This window comes from Phascolarctos cinereus, unplaced genomic scaffold (genome assembly GCF_003287225.1).
Source record: "Phascolarctos cinereus isolate Bilbo 61053 unplaced genomic scaffold, phaCin_HiC Scaffold_7;HRSCAF=346, whole genome shotgun sequence".
Taxonomy (NCBI): Eukaryota; Metazoa; Chordata; class Mammalia; order Diprotodontia; family Phascolarctidae; genus Phascolarctos; species Phascolarctos cinereus.
Window position 1 is genome coordinate 31,262,357 of NW_027556180.1, and position 23,956 is coordinate 31,286,312.

The 23,956-nt window shown below is 45.6% G+C and overlaps 1 protein-coding gene across 1 annotated transcript in view; it reads left to right on the top strand.

Moving 5' to 3' along the window:
- PRKCI (protein kinase C iota) overlaps window positions 1-23,956 on the top strand; it is a 77,470-nt gene that overhangs the window by 29,603 nt on the left and 23,911 nt on the right. The window contains 2 exon segments of the mRNA XM_020979951.2: window positions 17,151-17,240; window positions 19,758-19,808. Coding sequence (XP_020835610.1) covers window positions 17,151-17,240; window positions 19,758-19,808 — 141 coding nt within the window.

The following is a 23,956-nucleotide window of genomic DNA, read 5'->3' on the forward strand; positions in this document are numbered from 1 at the left end:
AAGCTATTATTAAGAAAAAAACTAACCGTCTAATTGTAGGACTTCATATTAGAATAACCAGAGAGCTTAACTGTACTTAATCTCTTCAAACATATTTAAGAACATCTGCCTTTTTTTTGTTTGAAACATGTTTTGCAGATTTGTTTTGATGTGCATGTGGAAAAACTGGTTTCCTTAATCTAAGCAAACAATTTAGAACAAAAATAGCTGATTTTTTTCCCCCCTTAAGTAAGCATTTTCGTGAAAGGATAGTTTTCATTCCCCTCCAAAAATAGTCTTTTTGACCATGCACCACATAGTTTGGACTCGTGTTTCTATAAGCACCATGATGTCATAGAACCAAATAAGGACCCTGGAGGTGGACCTTAGTCCCACCCCTTGTCTATAGGTGAGGAGACTGAGACCCAGAGGCAGGAAGGGACTGGCCCATGGTCACCCAGCAGTAACAGAACTGGATTCAAAATTTGGGCTCCTGGTTTGAAGTCCATTCTGCTTGGCCATGTCTGAAATGAATTCTTCTTATGCTGGCTGATATAGGAATGTGTGAATCAACTTGAGATATAGATGTTTAATAGTGAAAACTTTTTCTATAACTCATAGTTTTTAGAGGTGGACAGGACATTAGAGAGATTGTTAAGTAGATTCTATACAAACATCCTGCTGTGTAACTGAGGAACTTCCTACCAAGGAACATGTCAGAATATACTCCAGCTGGCTCCTGGGTATTGGGGGGCTAGTCCTCTGCTCTAAATGGGAGCCTCAGTGCATCTCCTTCCAGTTAGCATCACGCTCTTTGGAGACTTCACTGCCCATTTGTGTGTGCTACCCAGAGAACGTGTGGGAGAAGAAAGTCCCCTCCCAGTCGTCGAGCTACTCATTAACCATCCCAGCGAAAGGTCTGCTCAGAGAGGAAGCTGGAACTAGAGAGAAGGGGTCTATGTATGGGGGTATATGTGTGCAGGTGCATTGTGTGTCTGCAAAGCACATGTGTGTGGATATATGTGCATGCATGTGTGTATACATATGTGTGTTGCGTGTCTGCAAAGCACACATGTGTGCATGTGTATTATGTGTTTGCAAAGCACACGTGTGTATGTGCATGTGTGTGTGTATTGTGTGTCTGCAAAGCACACCTGTATGGGTATATGTGTACATGCATATATGCATGTGTACGTGTGTATGTGTGTACATGTATGTATGTGCATGTGTACATGCACACGTGTATATGTGCATTGTATGTCTGTGTGTGTGTGTGTGTGTGTGTGTGTGTGTGTGTGTGTGTGTGTGTGAGAGAGAATCACCTGGAATCTTTCAACTCTTCCCTTTCCCTAACCCTTTGTATCCAGTCAGTTGCTGGGCCTCACTGATTGCATCTCCACGTATCTCCAACCCCTTTTCCACTCATGTCGCCACATCCCTTGTTCAGGCCCTCATCTGGTCTGCTGTGGTACCCCTCCAATTGGTCTCCCTATTTCCAGTCTCTTTCCTTTCTAATAATAATAATAGTAATAATAATGATAGTAGCTATATATATATATATATATACATATATATATATATATAAATGATATATAGCACCTACTGTGAGCTAGGCACTTGATAAGCATTTTACAAACATAATCTCATTTGATCCTCACAATAACTGTGGGAGGTAGGTACTGTTATTATTCCCCATTTCTCAGATGAGGAAACTGAGGCACATAGGGTGAAATGACTTGCCCAGGGTCACACAGCTCGTAAGTGTGTGAGGCTGGATTTGAACTCAGGTCTTCCTGACCAGCGCTCTGTCTGCTGGGCCACCTAGTGAGATTCCTAAAGCACAATCTGCCCATGGCACTCCCCTTCGCAGAAGGCTCCAGTGATTCCCTATTGCCTCTAAAATAAAGTACAAGCTCCTCTGTTGACATCGTCAAGCCACCTTCAGCATGGCTTCAGGCCGCCTTTCCAGAGGTCTTTTCTGCCCAAACTTGGTATCCCTCAGACGTGACCTTCCTCACGGTGACCACCAGACCTGGAGGCCGGTGCCTCTTTGCCTCCACCTCCTAGAATGCCTCTCTTCCTCCAAAGCTCAGCCCACAGTCCGCGTCCTCTGGGGGCCCTTTCTTGACCTCCCTGCCTCCCACCAACTACTCTGTGTTGGAGGCCTGTGGTCTCCTTGGTTTATGGAGCTCCCAAGGAGGAAGTCCTTCGGTCAGTGCCACTGGACCTCTCCTCTGCAGTGGACAGTCCTGAGAGAGGGTCTGAGAGGCTGGCTCCTCAAGGGTCTCACAGTCCGGATGTGTCAAGAAGGGCCTGGAAGCCAGGTTTTTCTCCCAAGGAAAACCTGCTCTCTGTCCACCACTCTCTATGGCCCCCTCGTATCAGCTTTTTCTATGGCTTGTATGTCCTCATCTGTCTGCATCCCTGCTGTTTTCCTCAGGAGAATGTAAGCCATGTGAGGGGAGAGATACTTCCCTTTCTGTCCTCAACCTCCCCTGCCCTTAGAGTAGTGATGCACACATCATAGTAGGCGCCTAATAAATGCTCCTTCATTGCTGCTTCTCCCATAGTTACTGGTCCTGTTGGTATTTTTTTAAAAAATCCATAAGCATATTTTTGCTTCATATATAGCATATATGCAGAAATGCTAAGGTTACCCTTGATAAGCCATCTTTGTTTAAATATATGTAACATTTTTCTGGAGCTTTAATGTTTGCAAAGTATCTTCTAGCCATTATCTTATTTGATTCTGTCAGCACAACCTTTGTTATTACCATTTTATAGATGAGAAAACTGAGGATCAGAGGGGTTATGTAGTTTTCCCAGGGTCACAGCAAGCTTTGAAGTGGGATTTGGACCCAGATCTTCCTCATACCAACTGTAGTACCTTCTTGCCTCACTCGCTATCGCTTTATCTTGGGGTGGTGTTTTAGAGAATTTGCATACAAATTGATTTCCAGGAAATTAGTTTTTCTTACTGACTTCCATTGTAAGACCTGATATGTAACTACCAGGAAGAAAAAAGTCCTCCTATACATATATAATAAAGCCATACTTCAAAATGCAGCAAGAGTCATTCCTTAAATATGGAACAACTTTTTTTTTTCCTCATCAGATATTAACAGAAACCTTTCCCCAGATAGCTTGGTTTGACTAATGTGTAATTTGTAGAGTCTCTAAGTGGCATTTCTTTTTTCCCGTTTCTCCTTTCTCTGTAATTATTACATCAAGGGAAGGGAGACATCAGTGTGGAACTGTCCTGGCCTACGGGTATTCCACACCTTGGCTGGCCGGCTTCTGGCCATCCCTGAGCGTGGCAGTAACAGCTTCTGACTTGGAAGGAAGACCCTTCATTTTTTAAAATTATTTTTTGTGACTGAACTGGACACACAGCTGTAGACACGAACATTTCCTTACACAAAGGAGGCAGGAAAAGAGAACAGCATAAGAAGTTGTGAAGCTGGCGTTTTTAGAAGGACTGAATCAGTTCTGCACGTTGGTGGTTTTCCTTAGTTGAGGTGTTTGTGTCTTTCATTTTAACAACACTTCAGTGATGTGCCTTCTTTTCTCTTTGTGAGGAGGGGATGTTCCTTCCCTTACTGTCCCCTTACTCCTCCCTCCTCCCCTAAACTCTCCTTTGTAACCTATAGGAAGAGTTAAGCCAAAACTAATTCCGCCGCCCCCCCCCCCCACCTTCTGTCTCCAGGGCCGCCTGCTCGGCCAGCAGCTGGGCCATATCCAGAGCCCTGGTTGACTGTTGGTCTGGTCGGAGAGCTAAGCAGCTGTGGAGACATGCGAAAAGGGGTGAGAGAGAGTTTACTTTTGAATGACTGAAGCATTTATTAAGCGCTTGCTGTGAACTAAGCACTGGGGTTAGGACAGACTTGTTCTTGAGGGGCTCACATTCTGCTGGGGGAGACACCATACTGGAAGGCTTCAGCTGCAAGCCAGGCCAAGCAGTCCCCTGGTCTTTAGGGTGTGGCGTCAGGGCGGAAGGTCACGTCTCTTCTGTAAAGTCATTTCCACAGATAAAATCTCATCAGTTTCTGTCGAGCCATTTGATGGAGCTGAGGACTTTGGTGGTAGGACCTAGGAATACAGCAGAAATGCTCAGACATTCACAGGAGACAGAATCCGGAAGAGAAGCTTGTGATAAAACCAGTGGTGTCATGTCTGTTATGAACTTACAACGTAGGAGCCGCAAGTCAGTCAAAAAGCGTTAATATTGGGTGCTGACTGCGTGCCACACACTGTTTGAAGTACCGGGGATACAACGAGAAGTTGAAGCAGTCCCTGCCCCCCAGGAGCTGCTGTTCTGATGGGGGAGACAAACACGGCAGTAATTAGGCCTGTGCTGTTTGTATACAGAGTGGGTGGAAGGTCACATCAGCAAGGAAGGCTGAGAAAGACCCTTGTCTGGGTAGGATTTGAACCAAGTTTTGAGGAGGTCAGGGAAGCTAAGAGGTGGTGGTGAGGCAGGAGAGGCGGCCAGGGCAAAGGCATTTCTGTCAGCCTGTCCCTAGGGCAGGAGTCCCCGCCCTCCTCAGAAGGCAAACCCGTGGCAGCTTCCTGGATGAACAGGGGATCGCTCGGCTTAGGATCCCCTTCTTATTACAACTGTGCCCTCTCCAGCCCGGAAGGGCGTAACGTGCCCTTGATTGCTGCTCTGGGCATGAGCCTGTGGCATCTGCCATGTCTGTATGTGTCTATATCTATAACTGTCACTTTTAACTAGCCTTCATCTTGGTATAGGGCAGGCCTTGGCAACCTGAGGTGCATGCCAGGTGGCCCAGGACAGGTTTGTGTGATGCATGTGTAGATTGAGGAGGAAACCCAAGGACGGGCTAGGTTTGTCTTTGGGGCCCTTTTATCTCCTACATTCCTTTCTTATCTGCAGTTCTTCTTCTGCCCACGGCTCCCCCGCCCCCCAACCCCCATGTCTTCTTGCAGGCCTCTGCTTGCCCCCTTCTCCCCCACTGGAATTCCCCACCCATCCTCTAGCTTCTGAACTCAATCAAAATATCCTTTCCCTTTGTGGAATGGCCCAGAGGTCCACACTGAGATTATCCATTTGAATGGTAAACTTGCTCCCCCCCCCCCCCCCCCCTCCACTAGAGCAGGCATTTTGCTGTTGATGATAAGCTTAGGTCTCCAATGGATTTTCATTTTGTTGAACCTTCGTGGAAAGGACATGTCTTTAGTTGAGCAGTTTTCTCTGATGCCTTTTTGTTCCTTCCCTGTCTCCCCAAAAGAACAAGAGTTAGCTTTGGAAGCATATACATTCTGTAAATCTGTGTTTTTATTCATCACGGTCCTTTGCTTACTCTAGGCCAAGGTGGGAAATCTTCCAGAAGTGGTCTGCTGAGGTCTCACTGCTTTCTTTCAGCCTGCCTGGGGTAAGGTGACCCCAGCTGATTCCTGATAGGGAATCTGGTGGTTTGAGTATGCGTGTGGTTATATATGTGTACTTTCTGATGTATGTGCTGAAGGGTACCCAACACCTACACATCCCTTCAGTGAAGTCCATAGTATCCCGGAGTTAGGAAAACTTGAGGTCAAATCTGCCCTCAGACACTTATTGGCTGTGTGGCCCGTGGCAAGTCACTTAACCTCTGCCTCAATTTCCTTATCCATAAAATGGGGGTAATAACAGCACCTACCTCCCAGAGCTGTTCTGAGGATCAAATGAAATAATATATGTAAAGCGCTTAGCAAACCGTAAAGCTTTTTATAAATGCTAGATGATGTTATTATTTAGTTATCAAACCTCTAATTGCTCACACCTGATCTGCCACATTCTGGTTTGACGATTATGAAAGGGGAGGACAGTGGAGGGGAAATGTTGATGAAGAAGTAAATGCTGACTTTCCATCTTTTGTTCAAATGAAACTTTGAGTATTGGGGCATTAGATGTTTCAGTATTCTTGTAGTTCAGAATAGAGGAGGTAGAATTTCTGTAATAAACTGGAATTTGAGGATTAGCATTTCCCTTCATCCTCTTACCACAAAATACCCAGAAATCTTAGCTGTGCACTGCCCTCTTCCAGGCAGTTGAAGGGCGATCCGCAGATAGGCAGCGTACCTGTGTGTGAGTGCTTCTTCTGAGGCAGCCCCGGTGTGGAGACATGGCGTAGGAGAAGCGTCACGTGAATCCTTCCCAAATTACTCAGACATTATCCCAGGGATGCCAGAGTATCGACATGTCGATGCACATGGGAGCCAGTACCCAGACTGGGATGACTGGATTGAAACTAACAGATGGCGGCTTAGGCAAAGGCTGATGGAGTGGGTGGCGAGTGTCTGGCAGAGAAAGGGCTGACTTTTTTTTTTTTTTAATACTTTTGGAAGGGCTTAATTTATTTAGTTACATTAGTATTGATCTGGTGCCAGTTCTTCCCTTTTTTCTTCTGATCTTTTTTCTCTCCTGATATATTTACCAAAGGGCCATACACAAACACATACACACTTGGGTTCTTTGAGTTTTTGTTGTTTCCTCAAGATTATCCTCTGCAGCCCCTGAGAGCAGGTAAACCCGCAGTCCTGTCATGGGCCAAACGATAATTCTGGACTAAATCTCATCCAGGAGAAAATAAGTGTGTGATGACAGTGATGATGCTTCCCATTTACAAAGCACTTTGTTCACGACAACCCTAGGAGAGCATCAGTGCAAACAACAACATTTCAGGGATAAGAACCTTGAGGCTCTGTGTGTGTGACTTGGCCGGGGTCCCCCAGCAAGGACTCAAACTAGATCTTCTGGTTCTGTATGCTGCCTGTGTAGGGAGGGAAGGGGAAATGGAGGCATTTTACCTGAAGATTCTGCTGATAATACTCCTTTGGCTTAATTGTGTATTACAGTTTTGTGCAAATTTTAGTGGTCTTGCTTTTGAAGCATTCTGGTTGGTGTGTGGAGCTAGCCTTGCTTCAGTGATGATAGACATACATAGCCCAGGTTTCTGAAGATCCTTTCCTGTAAGGAGATTAGCTAACAATCTTGGTAAAGTTGCTGTTGTTTAGGTAAAGAGGAAATATTTCCATTTTGCAGATAGGGAAACTGAGGGACATTACAATGAAGTGATTTATCCAATGTTATCCTGTAAGTTAATGACTTGATTAGATTTCCGGATATTTTACTAGTCTCTGATCTTTCTTCAGTCCAGCTGTCACTTGAAATGTGAAAGCCCATGGATTACCTATTTATGGAAGTCACTTAATCTTCTTAGGTTTCTTTGGTATACTTTTGATCTTGAGGGACAGCAGTATAGCAGAGTGTTGGATTTGGAGTCAGAAAGACCTGGGTTCACCTTAAAACTTAGTAGCTCTGTGACCATGGGCAAGTCACTTATCTTCTCTGTGCATCAGATTCCTCATCTGTAAAATGGGGGTATAACACCCACCTCATTCAGTTGTTGTGAGGATTGAATGAAGTTAAGGTTTGCAAAGTGTTTTGCAAAACTTAAAATGATTGTAAATTCTAGCTACTTTTGTTACTCTTGTTTTAAATTGCACTGAAAAATTACAGAGACTTAGGATATTAAAACAGCACTGCATGTGTATGGCAGAGTTAAACCTAACTTTCAGCTTTTTTCTCATTAGTATTTCATAAAAATTGTACAAAGGTCCTTTAGCATTCAGTGAATTCAATTAAATGTTAGATGCCCACAGCACCCGAGGTTTCAGGCTGTGTGTTGGGAATACAAAGACACAAATGGACAATGGGCCCTGCTTTCAGAGAGCCCCAGTCCTGCTCCATCATATGACATGGAAACAGGCAGCAAAGCCACACGAGGAGTTAGTGTCAGCACCTCGGAAAACTATCAACAACCACAGGGAACGCTTCCTAGGCTGTGGCATCCGAGTGGAGCGGAGCTGAGTGTTGGAGAAAACTCCACAGGCAAGAATGGAGGGCGGCTTGGACAAAGATGCTGAGTCCAGATGCTGGGATGTGGGAGTCTGAAAGGAAGCTATGCTGGACAGGGGATCTAGGGCCAGGCTGTATTAAAAAGACAGCTTGTATTTTATCCTGGAGATAGAAAGAGAGGCTGATGCTTTTTGAGTAGGGAGGGACATAGATGGTTATTTTGTTGTTGGTTTTTTTTTTTTTTTGGCACTCGGGGTTAAGTGACTTGCCCAGGGTCACACAGCTAGTAAATTTCAAGTGTTTGGTCTGAGGCCGGATTTGAACTCAGGTCCTCCTGACTTCAAGGCCAGTGCTCTATCCACTGTGCCACCCAGTTGCCCCCATAGATGATTATTTTGGCTGGTTTGTAGTGGAGAGGCTTGAAGGAGCTCTCCCAGTAGGCCCACTGAGGTGGTGATGGCTTGACCGAGGGCCAGGTCTGTGAGTGTAGAGAGGGGGACACGTGGGAGAAATGTGAAATCACAACTGCCGAGAGTTGGCAACCGATTAGATAGAAGGGGTGAGTGAAGAATCCAGGATGCCTCTGACGTGGTGATCTAGGGTGAGAAGGAAGATGGTGGTGCTCTTGAGGTAGAAATCAGGAAATTTAGAAGATGGGAAGAGTTAGGAGGGATGTTGGTCCAGTTCATATCTCAAGGAATAGAAGCACAGCCAGTTACCAGCTTAAAGCTAACTCTGCAGGGTTAATTGATGAATGTAACGTAAGCAAACCGTGGATGGTAGCGCCAAAGCAATCCAGGTGCCACTCAGCTCTGCCGACTACCTCATTCTCCACTGTTTTGGCCCCAAGAGCCAACATGTCCAATGTGATGAGTGGACAGTTCTGGCTCTGGGCCTGGCCTGGACATAGCCTAGAGCTGAGCAGCTGCTGGTTGGGAGGAGGAGCCTTTTGTAGCCCAGAGGGCAAAAGCAGGAACATGGAGAGACTTCAGGGCAAAGTAGGAGAGTGTAAGAGACGTTAGCCTAAAACCTTTTGGGAGGCATGACCTCAAGATGAAGGAATCAAAGAGGCCAAAGGCTCCTAGAGTATTCAGGGGGTGTATATTTATTTTTCCTGAATACTTTCTCCAAGAAGAAGAAAGGAAGGTACTTGACACAGTGAACCCTGAACACTGCAGAAAATGAGATGGATGATGTCTCAAGCTGGATTCTCAACGGGAGTCATTTCTGAATCTGCTCTTTGTGTACAGTTGAGTCATTGGTCTGTTTGCGAAGGTCAAAATCAGCATCATTAGAAGAAATGAGAAGAAAACAAGGCATTCAGTTGCAGTACCTTCAACCAGACATATGCAGAAGCAGCTTTGGATACTGAAAAACAAAAAAATACATACACAGGAAAAGACATTAGCACAGACTTTGGTCACTTTCTGCAGAGTATAACCTTTGTCAAGCAATATGGAGACCAGAAGAGCCCAGAAACTGCCTCAGGCAGCAGTGTTTGGGTTCCTCACCAAGTAGATATGGCAGCCGAGGAAAATACAGGATTAAAAATTATTACAGAGGAGGATGGTGGAAGATTATGAATAAATCTCTTTAAAAAATAGCTGATTGGTAGAAAGGGGGAAAAAAAGGTCTGTGAAATGCTTGGCATAAGGCCCAGTTAATGTGCCATCTCAAGAACATTTATAGGTGAAAGTGGAGAGAGGCCTGCAGGCATTCAAAAAATGGAAATGGCCTGTCATTTCTGTTACATACTTCTTAGTAATGAGAGTGATCCCTCCCTTGTGGCCTTTGACCCCTTAATGCCCAGTGTGCCTTAGGACAAAGTACAAAATGGTTCTAAAAAGTCAGAAAAATAGCAGGCCCAGATCAAGGCTCCCCAGGAGAAATCCATGCAGGAGGCAACTCGATTGTGAAAGCATCGAAGAAGCCATTTTCGAAATGGGTGAAGAGGGGAAGAGAATCTTAAACTCTCTCCAGTGCTGAGATTTTGAAAGTGAACTATCAGGGAGAAAAATTGTTTGGCTTATTACTTAAAAAAGACAATCAGGAGAACATCTGTGAAAAAATCCAGGTGCCAGAATAGAGATCTGCAGTTTCACATGTAATCCTTTCGTTCTTGAGTCTGTAGAAATGCCCATTTTATTTGATGGTTGTTAAGTTCAGAACAAAAATAAGTTTTATAAAAAGAAGACATCAGTTGCCACTGATCGATGTGCTTATGTTCTCAGTAAATTGAACTGGAGATTAGGCTGAATTACTGCTTGGTGAATCAGGAAGCCCTTTTTTTAAAAGTTTTTTTTTTATTAATTTATTTTGATTTATCAACAGTCACTTCCATAAGCTTTTGAGTTTTAAATTTTTCTTCACCTCCCTCCCCAAAACGGCACACAATCTGATATAGGCTATACATATACATTCCTATTAAACATATTTTCACATTAGTGATGTTGTAAGTAAGAATTAGAATCAATAGGAGAAACCACCAGAAAGAGGAAACAAAACACAACAGAAGGAAAAAAATAGCAAATAGCATGCTTTGATCTGCATTCAAACTCCGTAGTTGTTTGTTTGGATGTGGATAGCATTTTCTGTCATGAGGTCAGGAAGCCCTTTAATGATCCCAAGCTACTCCATGTAACAAAAATTCGTATTTTGGTGCCCTGGTATTTTTCCAGATGTGGCACTGAATTACCACGTTATCTAAAGGAACAGAGTTTTAGGTGATACAGAGGCCAACAGAGAGAGGCATGCGATGTCCAGAAGTTGGCTCTGGCCTATGGCAGTGAATACTTGTTCTCGAGTCCCATCAAAGAAGGTATCCAGGGAGAGGAGGATGTGGACCAGTCATGTGGCACCAGCAGGGAAGGCCCAGAGGCCTTTCTTTTCTTTCTTTCTTTCTTTCTTTCTTTTTTTTTTTTTTGGTGAGGCAACTGGAGTTAAGTGACTTGCCCAGAGTCACACAGCTAGTGAGTGTTCATGTGTTTGAGGCCAGATTTGAACTTGGGTCCTCCTGACTCCATGTTACCCATGGAATGGTAGACATCCTAGAGAAAGGTGTCTTTAGGGCACTGGCTAGATCCTCTGGAAGATTTATGGGGAGAGCACAGACCAGCCTTACACATAGTACAGAGGAGCCTAGGCTGGTTTGGGATCTACAGCATTGGATTGGTGAGATCACCCATAAACAGAAGATTGCATTTTCCTGGCTTTTTTTTTAAACAAAATTTCTTTAGATTTTAAGTTAAGTGTATTTAATTCTTTTTGTTTTTTGGTTTCTGGCTCTGCATCTCTAAAATGAGAGTATTAGCTAGACAGTCACCAAGGCCCCTTTAGCTTTACATTCTCTGAGGAGTTCAATTTGAGTTTTTCCTTAAGCAGAAGAATATTTGAACATTTTCTTAAACTTTTAGATTTTCTGTCACTCTTTTAAATATGTTTTTCAGTTTCTAACTATAGCTTGTACTTTGGTATACTGTGTGGGAAGAAGTTTTAAACTTGAGATGGTATGAATATTTTAGGACAGAAATGGAATCTGGTTATGTATGTGCAGCAGAGTAGAAAAAATCTGCTTCATTTTAGCTGCCTAGTTCTCTGGAAGAAAAAGGGCTCTCTGTTCCTTAGGGTCAAGATAAGAGAGAACTGGCCCCAGGATCTACTCTGCAACATTGCCATCAAGTAGTCATCTAGCCTTTTCCTGGGAGACCTCTGGGTTGGGGGACTGTACCGCCTCCCTGGGCAGGGCCTTCTGCCTCCCTGTGGCTTCCCACCTATTGTTTCTGGTTCTTGCTCTCTGGGGCTGGGTGGAACTGGTCTAATCTTTTCCTGCTGTACTGGATAACCCTACAGGTACTTGAAACAGTGATCTGCTCTTCTAAAGTCTTCTCTTCTCCATCCTAAATCCCCCTAGTTCTGTGATTTTGACGTGAGATACCCCATCTCCCACCCTACCCCACCAGTACCCTAGTTTCCCTCCAGCTTTTTAGTATCATTAAAATATGGCTCCAGACCTGAAAACAGTGTTCCAGTTGGCAGCTGACCAAGGCAGCAAGTAGTGGGACTACCACCCCCCATGTTCCTGTGCTTCTGGTTAATTCTCAGACTCGAGCAGGTGCTCTTAGTCTGCAGGAACTCAAGTCTTCCAGAGGGAGCCAAGCTTAGAATGACAGGCTGCAAAGCTAAAAAGCAGTTTTAAAGCCATTTGAGTGAGTGGCAGGAAGTAGGAAAGGGGCCCGTCAGGATGCTTGAAGCACTCTTCAGGGGCCCTTTTCACAATGCGGTCTCTTGATTAGAGTATTCAGCTTAGAGTGATGTGACCACCCTGCACTGAAGTCCTCCTCTGATACCTCAGCAAGTCAAGTCAACAAGCATTCATTAAGTGCCTGCTGTGTGCCGGACACCACGATGCAAAGAAAGGCAAAAGCCAGTCCCTCTGATGTGGGGAGACAACATGCAAACAGCTCTGTACAAGCAAGGTTGATCCAGGATAAACTGGAGATAATCTCAGAGGCCAGGAAGTAGCACTGAGGGGATGAGGAAGGCTTCCAGCAGAAGGCGAGACTTTCACTGAGACTTAATTAAAGGAAGCCAGGAGGTAGGGTGAGGCAAGAGAAAGTTCTGGCCGTGGAGGACGGCCAGAGAAAATGCCTGGAGTCAGGAGAAGGAGTGTCACTGAGTATGTGGGAGAGGGCATAAGGTCTGAGAAGCCTGGAAAGGTTGGGGAGCCAGGTTGGGAAGTGCTTGAAAAGCCAAAGCCTTGATCCTGGAGGTTTAGGAGTTTATTATTGAGGAGGGGGAGAACATGGTCAGAGCTGTGCTTTAGGAAGATCCCTTTGGCAGCCGAGTGGAGGATGGGCTGGAGCGAGGAATGACAGCAAGGCTGTCCGAGCAAAGCCCACACTGTCTCTCCCAAACCTGCAAACTGCATGCAGCTGCACAAACATGGTGCTAAGGGCGGTGAAGCCAGATAATGGGTCCGTGTAGCCCAGTTTTATGGCTTCTTCCAGGAGCACGGAGGTGGGGGTCGAGCCATGTTTGAGCATGACCAGGGCTGAGACAGCATAAGGACAAAAGAGCTAATGGAATCAGGGAGTGTAGGCGGCATTGTTTTTCTTGGAGATGTTTTCTTGATGCTCTTTTTATTGACGTTGCTGTGAGATGGGGCTGGGGGAGTGTGGTAAGAGGAAAGTCCAGCATCAAAGAAGGAACCAAAAGATGAGGGTCTCTAGGAGAGAACCAGTGGTAATTGCAGCTGGATGGGGAATACGTCTAGGCTTAAGGAGAGTTTGTTAACCATAGGGTGAGGGGTTCCAGAAGATGAAGTGGGAGCCCTGTTGGGCCTTCTCCTAGGCCTTGTGGAGGGAGAGATGCTGCTGATCTTTATGAGATAGAGGAGAGGGGTAGCAGGAGCAAGAGATGTCCATGTTTCACACAACAGAGCATTTGCTAACCACCGACTGTGTGCCACTTACCTCTGTCCTCACCCTTCTTAGCCTCTGAAGCCTTTGACCTGTCGACTGCTCTTTCCTTGATCCTTGCTTCTCTCTAGGTTTTCAGGACACCACCACACACGTTGGACTGCTGCCCAGTCTCCTTTGCTTGACTTTCATCCAGGTCATGCCCACTGAGCCTGGTTCTGTCCTGGGCCCTCTCATCTTCTCTGTCTCAGCTCCCCAGGATTCCCTGGTCATCTCTGTGCTTAGGATCCCCAGGTCTGCATCTCCAGCCCTAACCTCTCATGAGCTCTAGGCTTGCATCTCTGAGTGACTGTCAGATGTCCTGAGCCGCATGTCCCCTGGGTACCTTCAGCTCACCGTGCTCTGCACTGGTGCGGTGGCTTTCCCCATATCCTTCCTCTTCCTGACTTCCCTGTTATTGTGTAGGACGCCCCATCCTCCCAGGCTCACAGCTCGTGTCACCCTCGACTCCTCACTCTCCCGGCATCCAGTCGTTGCCAAAGCCTGTGGGTGTCGCCTCCGTGGTAGCTTTTGCGTCTGCCCCCTTCTCTCCTCGGGCATTGCCGCCCCCATGGGCTGATGCTTTGCTGGACCTTCGTGTCTGGACTATGGCAGGAGCCTGCTGTGCGTCTCCTGCCACAAGCCTCTCCTGTGTCAGCCTTGTTTTGTCTAGTTGTTTGCATGTGGTCCCCCTCCATCAGATGGACTGGCTTTTACCCTTCTTTGTATCACAGTGTCTGCACACAGTAGGCTCTTCATAAATGCTTGTTGACTGACTGAATAGCACTCTGCTAGCTTTGGGGATCCAAAAACAGAAACAGAATGATCCCACCTGTCAAATAGCTTGCATTCTGTAACAGGAGACAAGATGCGTGTGTACAAGTACACACAAAGCAGGGGAGGCTGGGCGGCGCAGTGGACAGAGCACCGGCCCAGAAGTCGGGAGGACCCGAGTTCAAATCCGGCCTCAGACCGAACACTTGGCACTGACTAGCGGTGTGACCCTGGGCAAGTCGCTTAACCCCAAGTGCCTTTAAAAAAAAAAGCGCACACAAAGTGATTGACTATAAAATGAATCTGAGGTGATTCTGGGGAAGAGGTCCCAGCAGCTGGGGAGGTTCGGGCTGATTTTTGAAGGAATCTGGGGCTTCTGAGAGGCAGAGGTGACTGGGGGGGTGCATCACAGACCTGGGGTAGGCACAGTGTTTGCATTGAGAAGGAATGTAGTGTATGAAGAGGAACAGCCAGGAGGTCAGTTTGACTGGATTGTAGCGTGTTTGAGGGAGAGGCACGTAGTGTACAGCCAGAAAGGTCAGTGAGGGACGTGCTTTCTATTTTTTTGGAGGCAGTTGGGATTAAGTGACTTGCCTGGGGTCACACAGTAAGTGTCTGAGGCCATCTGAGGTGGTATTTGAACTCGGGATCTCCTGACACCAAGGTCTGTGCTCTGTCCACCGTGCCACCAAGCTCCCCCTAGTGAGGGGCTTTCGGTGCCACATAGAAATTTATATTTAATCCAGAGGTAAGAAGAAGTCCAGAGTCAGATTCAGAGATAGGAATAGGGCCTGGGGCTACTGGAGTGCCAGATAGAGACATTCATGGACTAAGGACCATCATTACCGTCACCTTTTGAGATTAAGTGTAATTCTTTTTTTAAAGAACAAAAGTCTATTTTCTCTTTCCCCTGCTTCCTTATGAGTCCTCTGGATTCATGGGTTGTCCTTGCACTGATCCTAAGTCATTCAGGGCTGCTTGTCTTTACAGTGTTGTTGTTGTGTAAATCATCGTCACAGGAAGTTGATGTGAAGGCATCCCTGCTGTGATGTCTCATTGGTGGTGTCCCCTCGGTCATCTTTGTGCTGTCAGCTGGCAAGAGCCAGTCCATGGAAGAAGGTCCTTGCCAGTCCAGGGGTTCTTCACCACTCTGTCATGGGCTCCTTGGGCTGTCTGGCAAAGTGTGTGGTCCCCTTCTCAGAATGATGCTCTTAGCTGCCTAAGGATTACAGAAGAAATGATGGAGGGATCACAGGGTTACTGATCTGGACGTGGAAGAGGTCTCAGAAGCCCTCTAGTCTAACCACCTTATTTTACAGGTGAAGACACTGAGGGCCAGCAGACCCAACTGTGGCAAAAGCAATAGGTCGTGTGATTATCACAAGCCATTCAACAGAGACCTTGTGGAAATGGCAGCCCACCTATGAAAAACAGATAAGAAAAAAGCAGAGCACTGGCTTTTGGTATACCTGTTAGTCAGGCGACAGTGGTCATTGAGGGCTTTTGTGTCGCTGTATTTCTTTGCCATGCTAGATGTGAGTCTCCAATACAAATGATCCTGATAGATAACCTTGTGTTTGTGTATCTTATGAGACATCGTAAAGAATTAGAAGTCCCACTCCCCAACTGATAAATGGTCAAAGGATATGAACAGACAGTTCTCAGAGGAAGAAATTAAAGCCATCTATAGTCATATGAAAAAATGCTCTGAATCGTTATTGATTAGAGAAATGCAAATCAAAACAACTCTGAGGTACCACATCACACCTATGAGATTGGCCAACATGACAAAACAGGGAAATGATAAATGTCAGAGAAGATGTGGGAAAATTGGATACATTGTTGGTGGAGTTGTGAAATGATCCAACCATTTTGGAGAACAATTTGGAACTATGCCCAAAGGGCTACAAAAATGTGCATACCCTTTGATCCAGCAATAGCATTTCTAGGGCTATATCCCAAAGAGATCAAACAAATGGGAAAAGGACCCACATGTACAAAAATATAGCAGCTCTTTTTGTGGTGGCAGAGAATTGGAAATTGAGAGGATGCCCATCAGTTGGGGAATGGCTGAGCAAGTTGTGGTATATGAATGGAATGGAATACTATTGTGCTATAAGAAATAATGATCAGGCTGACTTCAGAAAAACCTGGAAAGACCTATATGGTCTGATGCTAAGTGAAGTGAGCAGAACCAAGAGGACTTTGTACACAATAACAGCCATGTTGTGCGATGACTAATGTTGTTAAACTGAACCCTTCTCAGCATTATGAGGATCTAAGACATCTCCAGAGGCCTCATGATGGAAAATGCTGTCCGCATCCAAAGAAAGAGCTATGGAAGTTGAATCGCTATCACTTATTTTTACCTTCTGTTGAGTTTTGTTTCATCTTTCTGATGGTTCCTCCTATTGGTTTTAATTTTTACTTACAACTTCACTAATGTGCAAATATGTTTAATAAGAATGTAAATGTAAAACCTATATCAGATTGTGTGCTGTCTTGGGGAGGGTGGGGGGAAGGAAGGGGGAGAAAAATTTTCAACTCAAAAAAATATGGAAGTGATTATTGATAAAGCAAAATAAATCAATAAAAATAAAAAATAAATAAGTGCTGTCACAAAAACAAAAAAAAAGAATTAGAAGTCAACAGGGTTTTAAAATTCTTATATATAATCTTGTTTGTGTATCCTGCGAGACATTGAAGAAATAGGAATCAGTGGGGGGTTTTTAATTCTTATATATTAATCTTGTGTTTGTATGTCCTGTGAGACATCAGAGAAATAGAAATCAGCTGGGTTTTCCAATTCTTATATATAATCTTGTATTTGCGTATCCTGTGAGACATTGGAGAAATAGAAATCAACGGGGTTTTTTTAATTGTCTCGCTTGTTTCAGAGAGAATCCTTTAAATGGAGCATCTCTAGAGAGTCATCCACATGTCAATAATCATTTTATGTCTTTTCAGAGATTAAAAGCCATTTTTCTTGGAGAGCTTCTCTATTAAGCAAATTGCTTCTAACCTATCCCATCATAGATTTTTTTCCCAATTAACCTTTGCTTTATGTTTTATCTTTTTAGGAGACCCGTGCACAGTTTCGTCACAGCTGGAGTTAGAGGAAGCCTTTAGGCTCTATGAACTCAACAAGGATTCAGAGCTCTTAATTCATGGTAAAGTAGAAAGGGTCATTGGCCACACTGCCAGATTTTCGGTTCCCCCTTTTCTCCCTATTTATGTGTATGTTTCTTGGGTCACTGCACAGTTGTTCACTGATCTCACTACAACAAAGCGAGGCCTTTCCTCCCTCCTCACACTCCTTAGAACAGCAGCTCCCCACCTTCTCTCCTCCCTCAGTCGCCCCTTCTTCCCCTCGTAGCTGAAGGCCTCCTGTAACACTGGAGGCCAGTCTCTGTGACCTCCTTCTTACATCAACCCCCGTCTTTCCTTCACTTCAGGCTCCAATGAAGTGGTTGGTATCTCTTCTGTTGGGCCAACCCGCCTACAACTATCCTTGATCCCCTCTGCTTTTGCCTCTTCTGACACGAGTGCTCTCACAATCCCCTCTTTAGTGTGAGTCTCTCCCTGTAAGTGGGAGCCTTCCTCTCTGTTTACAAAGATGCCCCGGTCTCCCCCACCATTAAAAAACTCTCTCTCAGATCCTCCCATCTCCCAAAGCTCTCATTGTCTGTCACTTCTCCTTCTCACAGCCAGAATCTGAGGAAAAAGCCATCTGCTCTCATTGCTTTCCCTTACTACAGTCTCCCCTGTCTGCCCCTGACACTCGGGCTTCTGGTCTTATCATTCCACTTCCAGGTTGTGGTGCGTTCACGTGCTGGTCTCGTATCTGTTTATGCACATACATGTTGTCTCCCTAATAGAGGGTAAGCTCCCTGACCACGGCGACTGCTTTGTTTCTGGTCTGTACATTTCCGGTGCCAAGCACGATGCCTGGCATGTAGTAGGTGTGCAGTGAATAAATGCTCGTTGAGTGATTATTGAAACCTCTAGTCTGACAGTTCTGAATCATCTCAGAAAATTCGTAGTGGGCTTTCTGTCTTCCCAATTTAAAAGACCACCTGTAAATGCTTCCTTGTTTATTTATTTGGTGAGGCAGTCGGGGTTAAGTGACTTGCCCAGTCACACAGCTAGTGAGTGTTATGTGTCTGAGGCCGGACTTGAACTCAAGTCCTCCTGACTCCAGAGCCAGTGTTCTATCCACTGTGCCGCCTCACTGTCCCAGTGCTTCCTTACTTAGATGGAAACCTATGAATCGAAAGTCCAGTGATCCCGAGTCACTTAGATTGTAAACAAGAATCACCATCGGCCGATCTTTTAGTAATGATAATGAAGCCTGGACACGGCACTTATGTCCTCCAGAGGCAGCAGTGACAAAGCAGTCATTCCCAGAAAGGGTGACAGACAGACAGCCTCTGCTAAAGTGTGGAGGCAGGAGATGGCGAAAGGCGCTTTCCTGTCAAAGCACCAGTGTAGTCTGCCTGCCTTCCTTCAGTCACGGTTTTGATAACAAATGAAACCCATTTGATAGAACCTGAGATGATGCCGGTGTACCAGCCCGGCCCCCAGGATTCCTATCCCAGCTTCAGGAGACAAAGACTGTGAGGTACCTTATTCTTGCAAAAAAATGCAAATCTTTTCCTGGGCTTAGTGAAAAACCCATTAATCCCAGTCTGCCACATAGCTACATTGACTGCTGTCTTCCTTAAAAAAAAAAAAATTAAAGTAGGATAATTTTTCTTAACTTTCAGGAGAGCCAAGATTCATGTTTTTGCAGATGACGATAGGATTGTCAGTATTGTTCTTGTACCCAGATTGAAATGCTTTTGGTAAATACTTCAAACAGAAACTTTGCTCACTGGTAGGGAGCAGCCACTCTTCTATTTAAATAGTGCATTGTGTCACCTTTATTTTTATGGTGTTAGCCTCTGTTTCACTTCTTGGCATAAAGCTTGCCATTCTAATTCCTAACCTCCACTTTTTGTCTGGCCCCTTGGCTGAACTAGGTCACTTAATCAGCCTGTTTGTAATCTCTTTTGAACTCAATGTTTATAAATTTCCAGACCCTGTGCTTTTTTTATATTTTTCGATATTAACATAATACTTCCAATGGGTATGTTAACCAGGGTAACGTGTGACATCTCTGTGCTCGGGACCTTCTTTCAGAAGGCTTTGTATTTGTAAAGCCCTTTACTATTTGCATTAAATCTTCTTTGTAATGAACTAATTATACCTTGGTATAGAATTAGAGAGAGAGCAAGCGAGCACAGCCTAATAAAGAGAGAGTGTGAGAATTAGAAAGAAAGCTCCCTCCATTGATGGCATCATAGACCCGGGTCAGTCAGAAAAGACAAGGAGGACAAGGTAAGTGATCTCCCTAAAATTATTGAGTAAATTAATGACATTTATCCACTTGTCTGGTTGGCGTATCGTCATGTACCTGAGTACATTGTCTGTATCATGGTTCTCATTGAATAATAGTAGAAGTATATTTGTGTAAGACGCATCATGTTGAGGCCACGCCGGGGGATGGCTTCAGCTAGATAGGGCCAGACTGGAAGCCTCATGGACACGGGAGTTCTCAGGGCATGAGAATGAGTACATTTTAAATTTTATGTTTTTCTACACATGCTGGCTTAATCTTAGTTTTTGCTATTTTTGTTTTCTTTCAGTATTTCCGTGTGTACCAGAAAGGCCTGGAATGCCGTGTCCTGGAGAAGATAGTGAGTTGATGTGTTTTTATAACCTGTCTCAGTGTAAAATGTTATTTATTGTGATAACTCATATAAAAACTAACTAGAGAGTACCTTATAGCAGTTTTGAAGTGACTTTGCTTGGATTTGGTGGGACAGTGTTCAGTCTAACTAAGACTGTTTCTACCTGTTCTTCAGCTTTTAACAGCCTCCCTTTCTCCTCACCAAGTTCAGGTAACTCTGAACATGTCTTCCTTGTGTATGAGGGGACGCAGCACCCGAGTCACCTCATATTTGCTTGTGGAACACATAGGAAAGAAATAGAGACCACTTCATTCTTCATTTTAGGTGGGGTTAAACCTGAGGGCTTTTTCCCCACTGCGTAAATTGGGTGTTAATATGATGGGCTGAAGTATTCAGGCATGTTGTACGAGGATATTTAGTCCTGTGTAATTTGTTTGTAAAATAAAAAGATTCCAGATTAGAATCATTGGCTTTTTGCTGAGTATCTGTTTGGGAAGAGAATAGGAAATGAATGAACCTGACTTTTTGACTTTGACACTGACTTTGATTTCAGACTTTTGAGAGTTTTTAAATTCTTTGACTTTATGTAAACTTGAGAAATGTTGACTTATATTCAGCTAGATTGGAAAAAGGGAAGAGGGCAGGACAGAAGAGATGGGAAGAAGAGAATAACGGGTGGAAGTCCAGGTAATAATGACATTTGCATGGGGATTAACGAAGGACTTAAGCCCTAGATGGACTGACCAGAACGATGTGGCAGAGTAGATGGAGCAGAGACGTGGACAGTTAGGGCTGCTGATTTTTGTCTGGCATCAGCCCATTCACTGCATTCATGGAACAGTATAGGGGCTGTAAAAACTCATTAAAAACCAGCGGTTTGTGGAGGCCTGTATGAAGTCCTGGGGCAGGATGGGTGGTGATAGGAAGTTCAGGGAAGACAGAGCCTCAAAGACCTCATGGTGTAGCTCTTTACTGAGGGTTCTAATACCTGGGCTTCAGGAGAACACCAGAAGGGAACCATAAACCGTCATGCGATTTGACGTCTGAGGTCAGGAAGGTGGGGTGGGGGGTGGGGTGACATTCCAGGTCAAAGACAGGAATATCAGATCAGCTGGAGAGGGGGCCTGGAAACAGGGAGAAGATTGTTGAGTGGAGGAGTGATGTGATAAACCCAGTTATTCTGGCTGCATAGAAGCAGGCAAGTCCAGTGGTGAAGGTCTGGGAGGCTGTCTGGGAGAAGGTCTACGGTCCTGCTGGGGGTGAAGTGAGGGCCTGTGACTCAGGTGGTAGCAGTGGAGAGGAGAGGAGGAAACACTACAGAGGTGAAACTGGCCATTCCTGTGACCTGGCCGGCTAGAGGAGGTGAAGCAGGCCTCCTTCAGCATGTTTTTATCATAGTTTGATAACTGTTTCATGGTAGTTGCCTTCCTTTGCATTCCTCTGTATTTTATTTTATACATTTAAAAAGATGGTAGCAAAAATGTGGTCACTAGGCTTCAACAGATTGCCAAAGGGGCCCATGACACAAAAACTGTGAGGTGCCCTCAAGTAAAAGACAGGCAGGCAGGCAGGCAGATGGACAAGCCGACAGAAACACATAAGCAGACAGAGAGACAGGCAGACAGGCAGAGGCACAGACCGGCAGGCAGGCAGAGGCATGGATAGGCAGGCAGATGGACAAATGACAGAGAGAGGCAGAGAGACAGGCAGGCAGGCAGAGGCACAGACCGGCAGGCAGGCAGGCAGGCAGAGGCACAGACTAGCAGGCAGGCAGGCAGAGGCATGGATAGGCAGGCAGATGGACAAGCTGACAGAGAGAGGCAGATAGGCAGAGAGACAGAGAGACAGGCAAAACAGGTAGACAGAGACAGGCAGGCAGACATGCAGGCAGAGAGATAGATGTGTAGATACAGCACTTATTAAGCATTCACTTTGTGCCAGGCAGATAGGAGAGGGAAAAAATCAAAAGATTACCCCAGAATTATAAATATGCATAACCAGGGCCTAGTGATGCCCTACGGAGAAATAGTTCAGAAGAAGCCAGTTGAGGAGGAAAGAAGGTGAGCTAGGTCTGCAGCAGGTTAAGTTTGTGGTGCCGATGGGCGTTTAGTTGGAGAGGCCTGGGGTAGTGTGGATGGGGCCCAGAGCTCAGCACTGGGGGTCATCTACGTCGAGGGGGCGGTTGAAGCCAGACCAGCTCCTAGAGAGAGGCAGAGGACCCAAGATGGGCTCTTGGGAAGCACTCCCAGTGAAGCCTCACAAAGAGCCAGGGAAAGAGGGCTGGGTGAGGGAGTTCCAGGAGAGTGACTGCCAGAAGGGGCCAGTGCTTGGCGGTGTCAGCAAGAAACGCTTCTGCTTTTGATGCTTTGGCCTGGTGGGGCATCTTTGGAGAGGGCGATGGTGGGAAGAGAAGCCTGGAGGAAGAGGCAGGTGATGGAGACAGCTGGTCAAGAGGCTCTGTAGTGAAGGAGAGGGGTGGGACTTATAACCCAGACCCAAGAGGATGGCACAAGCTAAGTGGAGGAGGGAGAGGGAGCCCAGTTAGTAAGGGGATTAGGAAAGACATCCTGGGAGGCAGTCCTGAGTAAGCTGAAGGGCTAGGATGTCCTTTCAAGAACTGAAGAGGCTTGAGATTGTTGGTAGTTGCGTCTGGAGGGGGCCACTGACCATGCAGGAGTGCAGAGGGTCATACAGGATATTGAGGGGCTCGGTTGGACCTGACTCTGCATACAGTGTAGCGTTTCTTTTCGAAGTCCTCAGTCTGTTTATCTTCTAACTGCAGACTAGTGGAGGACAGGCCTGCAGGTCATTTTCCAGGCATGGCCTTCAGCAGGTTGGAGGCTTTGGAGCTCTCTCATCATTTCTCTCTTGTGGGTCCAGGACATTTAGAAGCTAGTTATCAAAGCAGAATTTGTAGTCTGTCTCTCACCGTGTTTTTCATTCTGTTCAAGTCTCCATTTGACCTGGCATGTAGGAACAGATTTCAGGGGATCTGAGGACTTGGATGAGAAAAAGAAATTACGTTTTTCTTTTAAGATAATTGGTTTCCTTTGTGAATCTCTGCATTTAAGAACATGACTCTGGGGAGTACATAGACTTCACTATGCTGACCATCCATAGGATCCATGACATGCACACAAAAAGGCAGACACTCCTGTCAGAATACTGATTCCTACATTCCAGCCACACTTTGCAGTCTCCCTTTGAAGCTTCCCTCTGCACCTTCTGACCCGCAGTGGGAGATCCCTCAGAGAGCCGTGATGGCCCTGGTCACGAAGGCTCCTTCCTAGCACTGTGGTTCCCACTCAGGCCGCAGAACGTCCAAGTGTGAGACTCATGAAGCTACCAAAGAGCGAGGAGGCTTTCCAGAATCATCCATAAGTATGGGAGTCAAGTTAAAACTCTGGTCAGGGAAAGTCCTTGCCTGGTTTACTAATAATAAATTAGAAACTGAAACTAAAAAAAATAAGCTAAACGGGGCTTTTTCAACTCCCTGTTATGACCCCTGTTGTGTATAAGGCATTGTACTAGGTACCAGAAATTCTCAAACAATGAGAAACCCAGTCCCTGTCCTCAGGGAGATTCCATTCTGCTGGGATGTTGTAGCCCAGACAGAAGAGTACGGATAGTACGAGGTAAGTGGGGGAGGAGAGGATGCACTCACAACTGAGGGAATCAGGAAAGACTTCCTTGGAGGTGGTGCTGAGCTAAGCTGAAGGGCGGTGAGGATTCTGAGCCTGAGGTGAAGAGGGGGAGCCTTGGGGCCTGTGCACATCGGCTTGTTTGACTAGACCTGGAGGAGGTGAAGGGACGTGATGAGGTTGGAGGGTGGTCTGGGCCCAGTCTGTGAGGGGTTTCAAATGCCGAGCTGAAAAATTCATATTTGACCTTGGAGACAAGGGAGCCGCTGAAGATGCTTGACCAGGAGAAGCGTGGAATTTAATTCTGATGCTGTCTCCTTATTCCGAACGCAGCCTGGTTTGCTTCTCCCAGGACTGACACCAGCCTCGTGGGGAGCACATGATGTAAAGTACAGCAGGATTTACAGACACGGGGGGATTATACCCTAGTGGTAACATCAGGTAGGCAGGACGTGTCATGGATTCAGCTTGCCAGAACTGTAGACGGGGGCTTCTGGCTCCAATCTTTGCTGC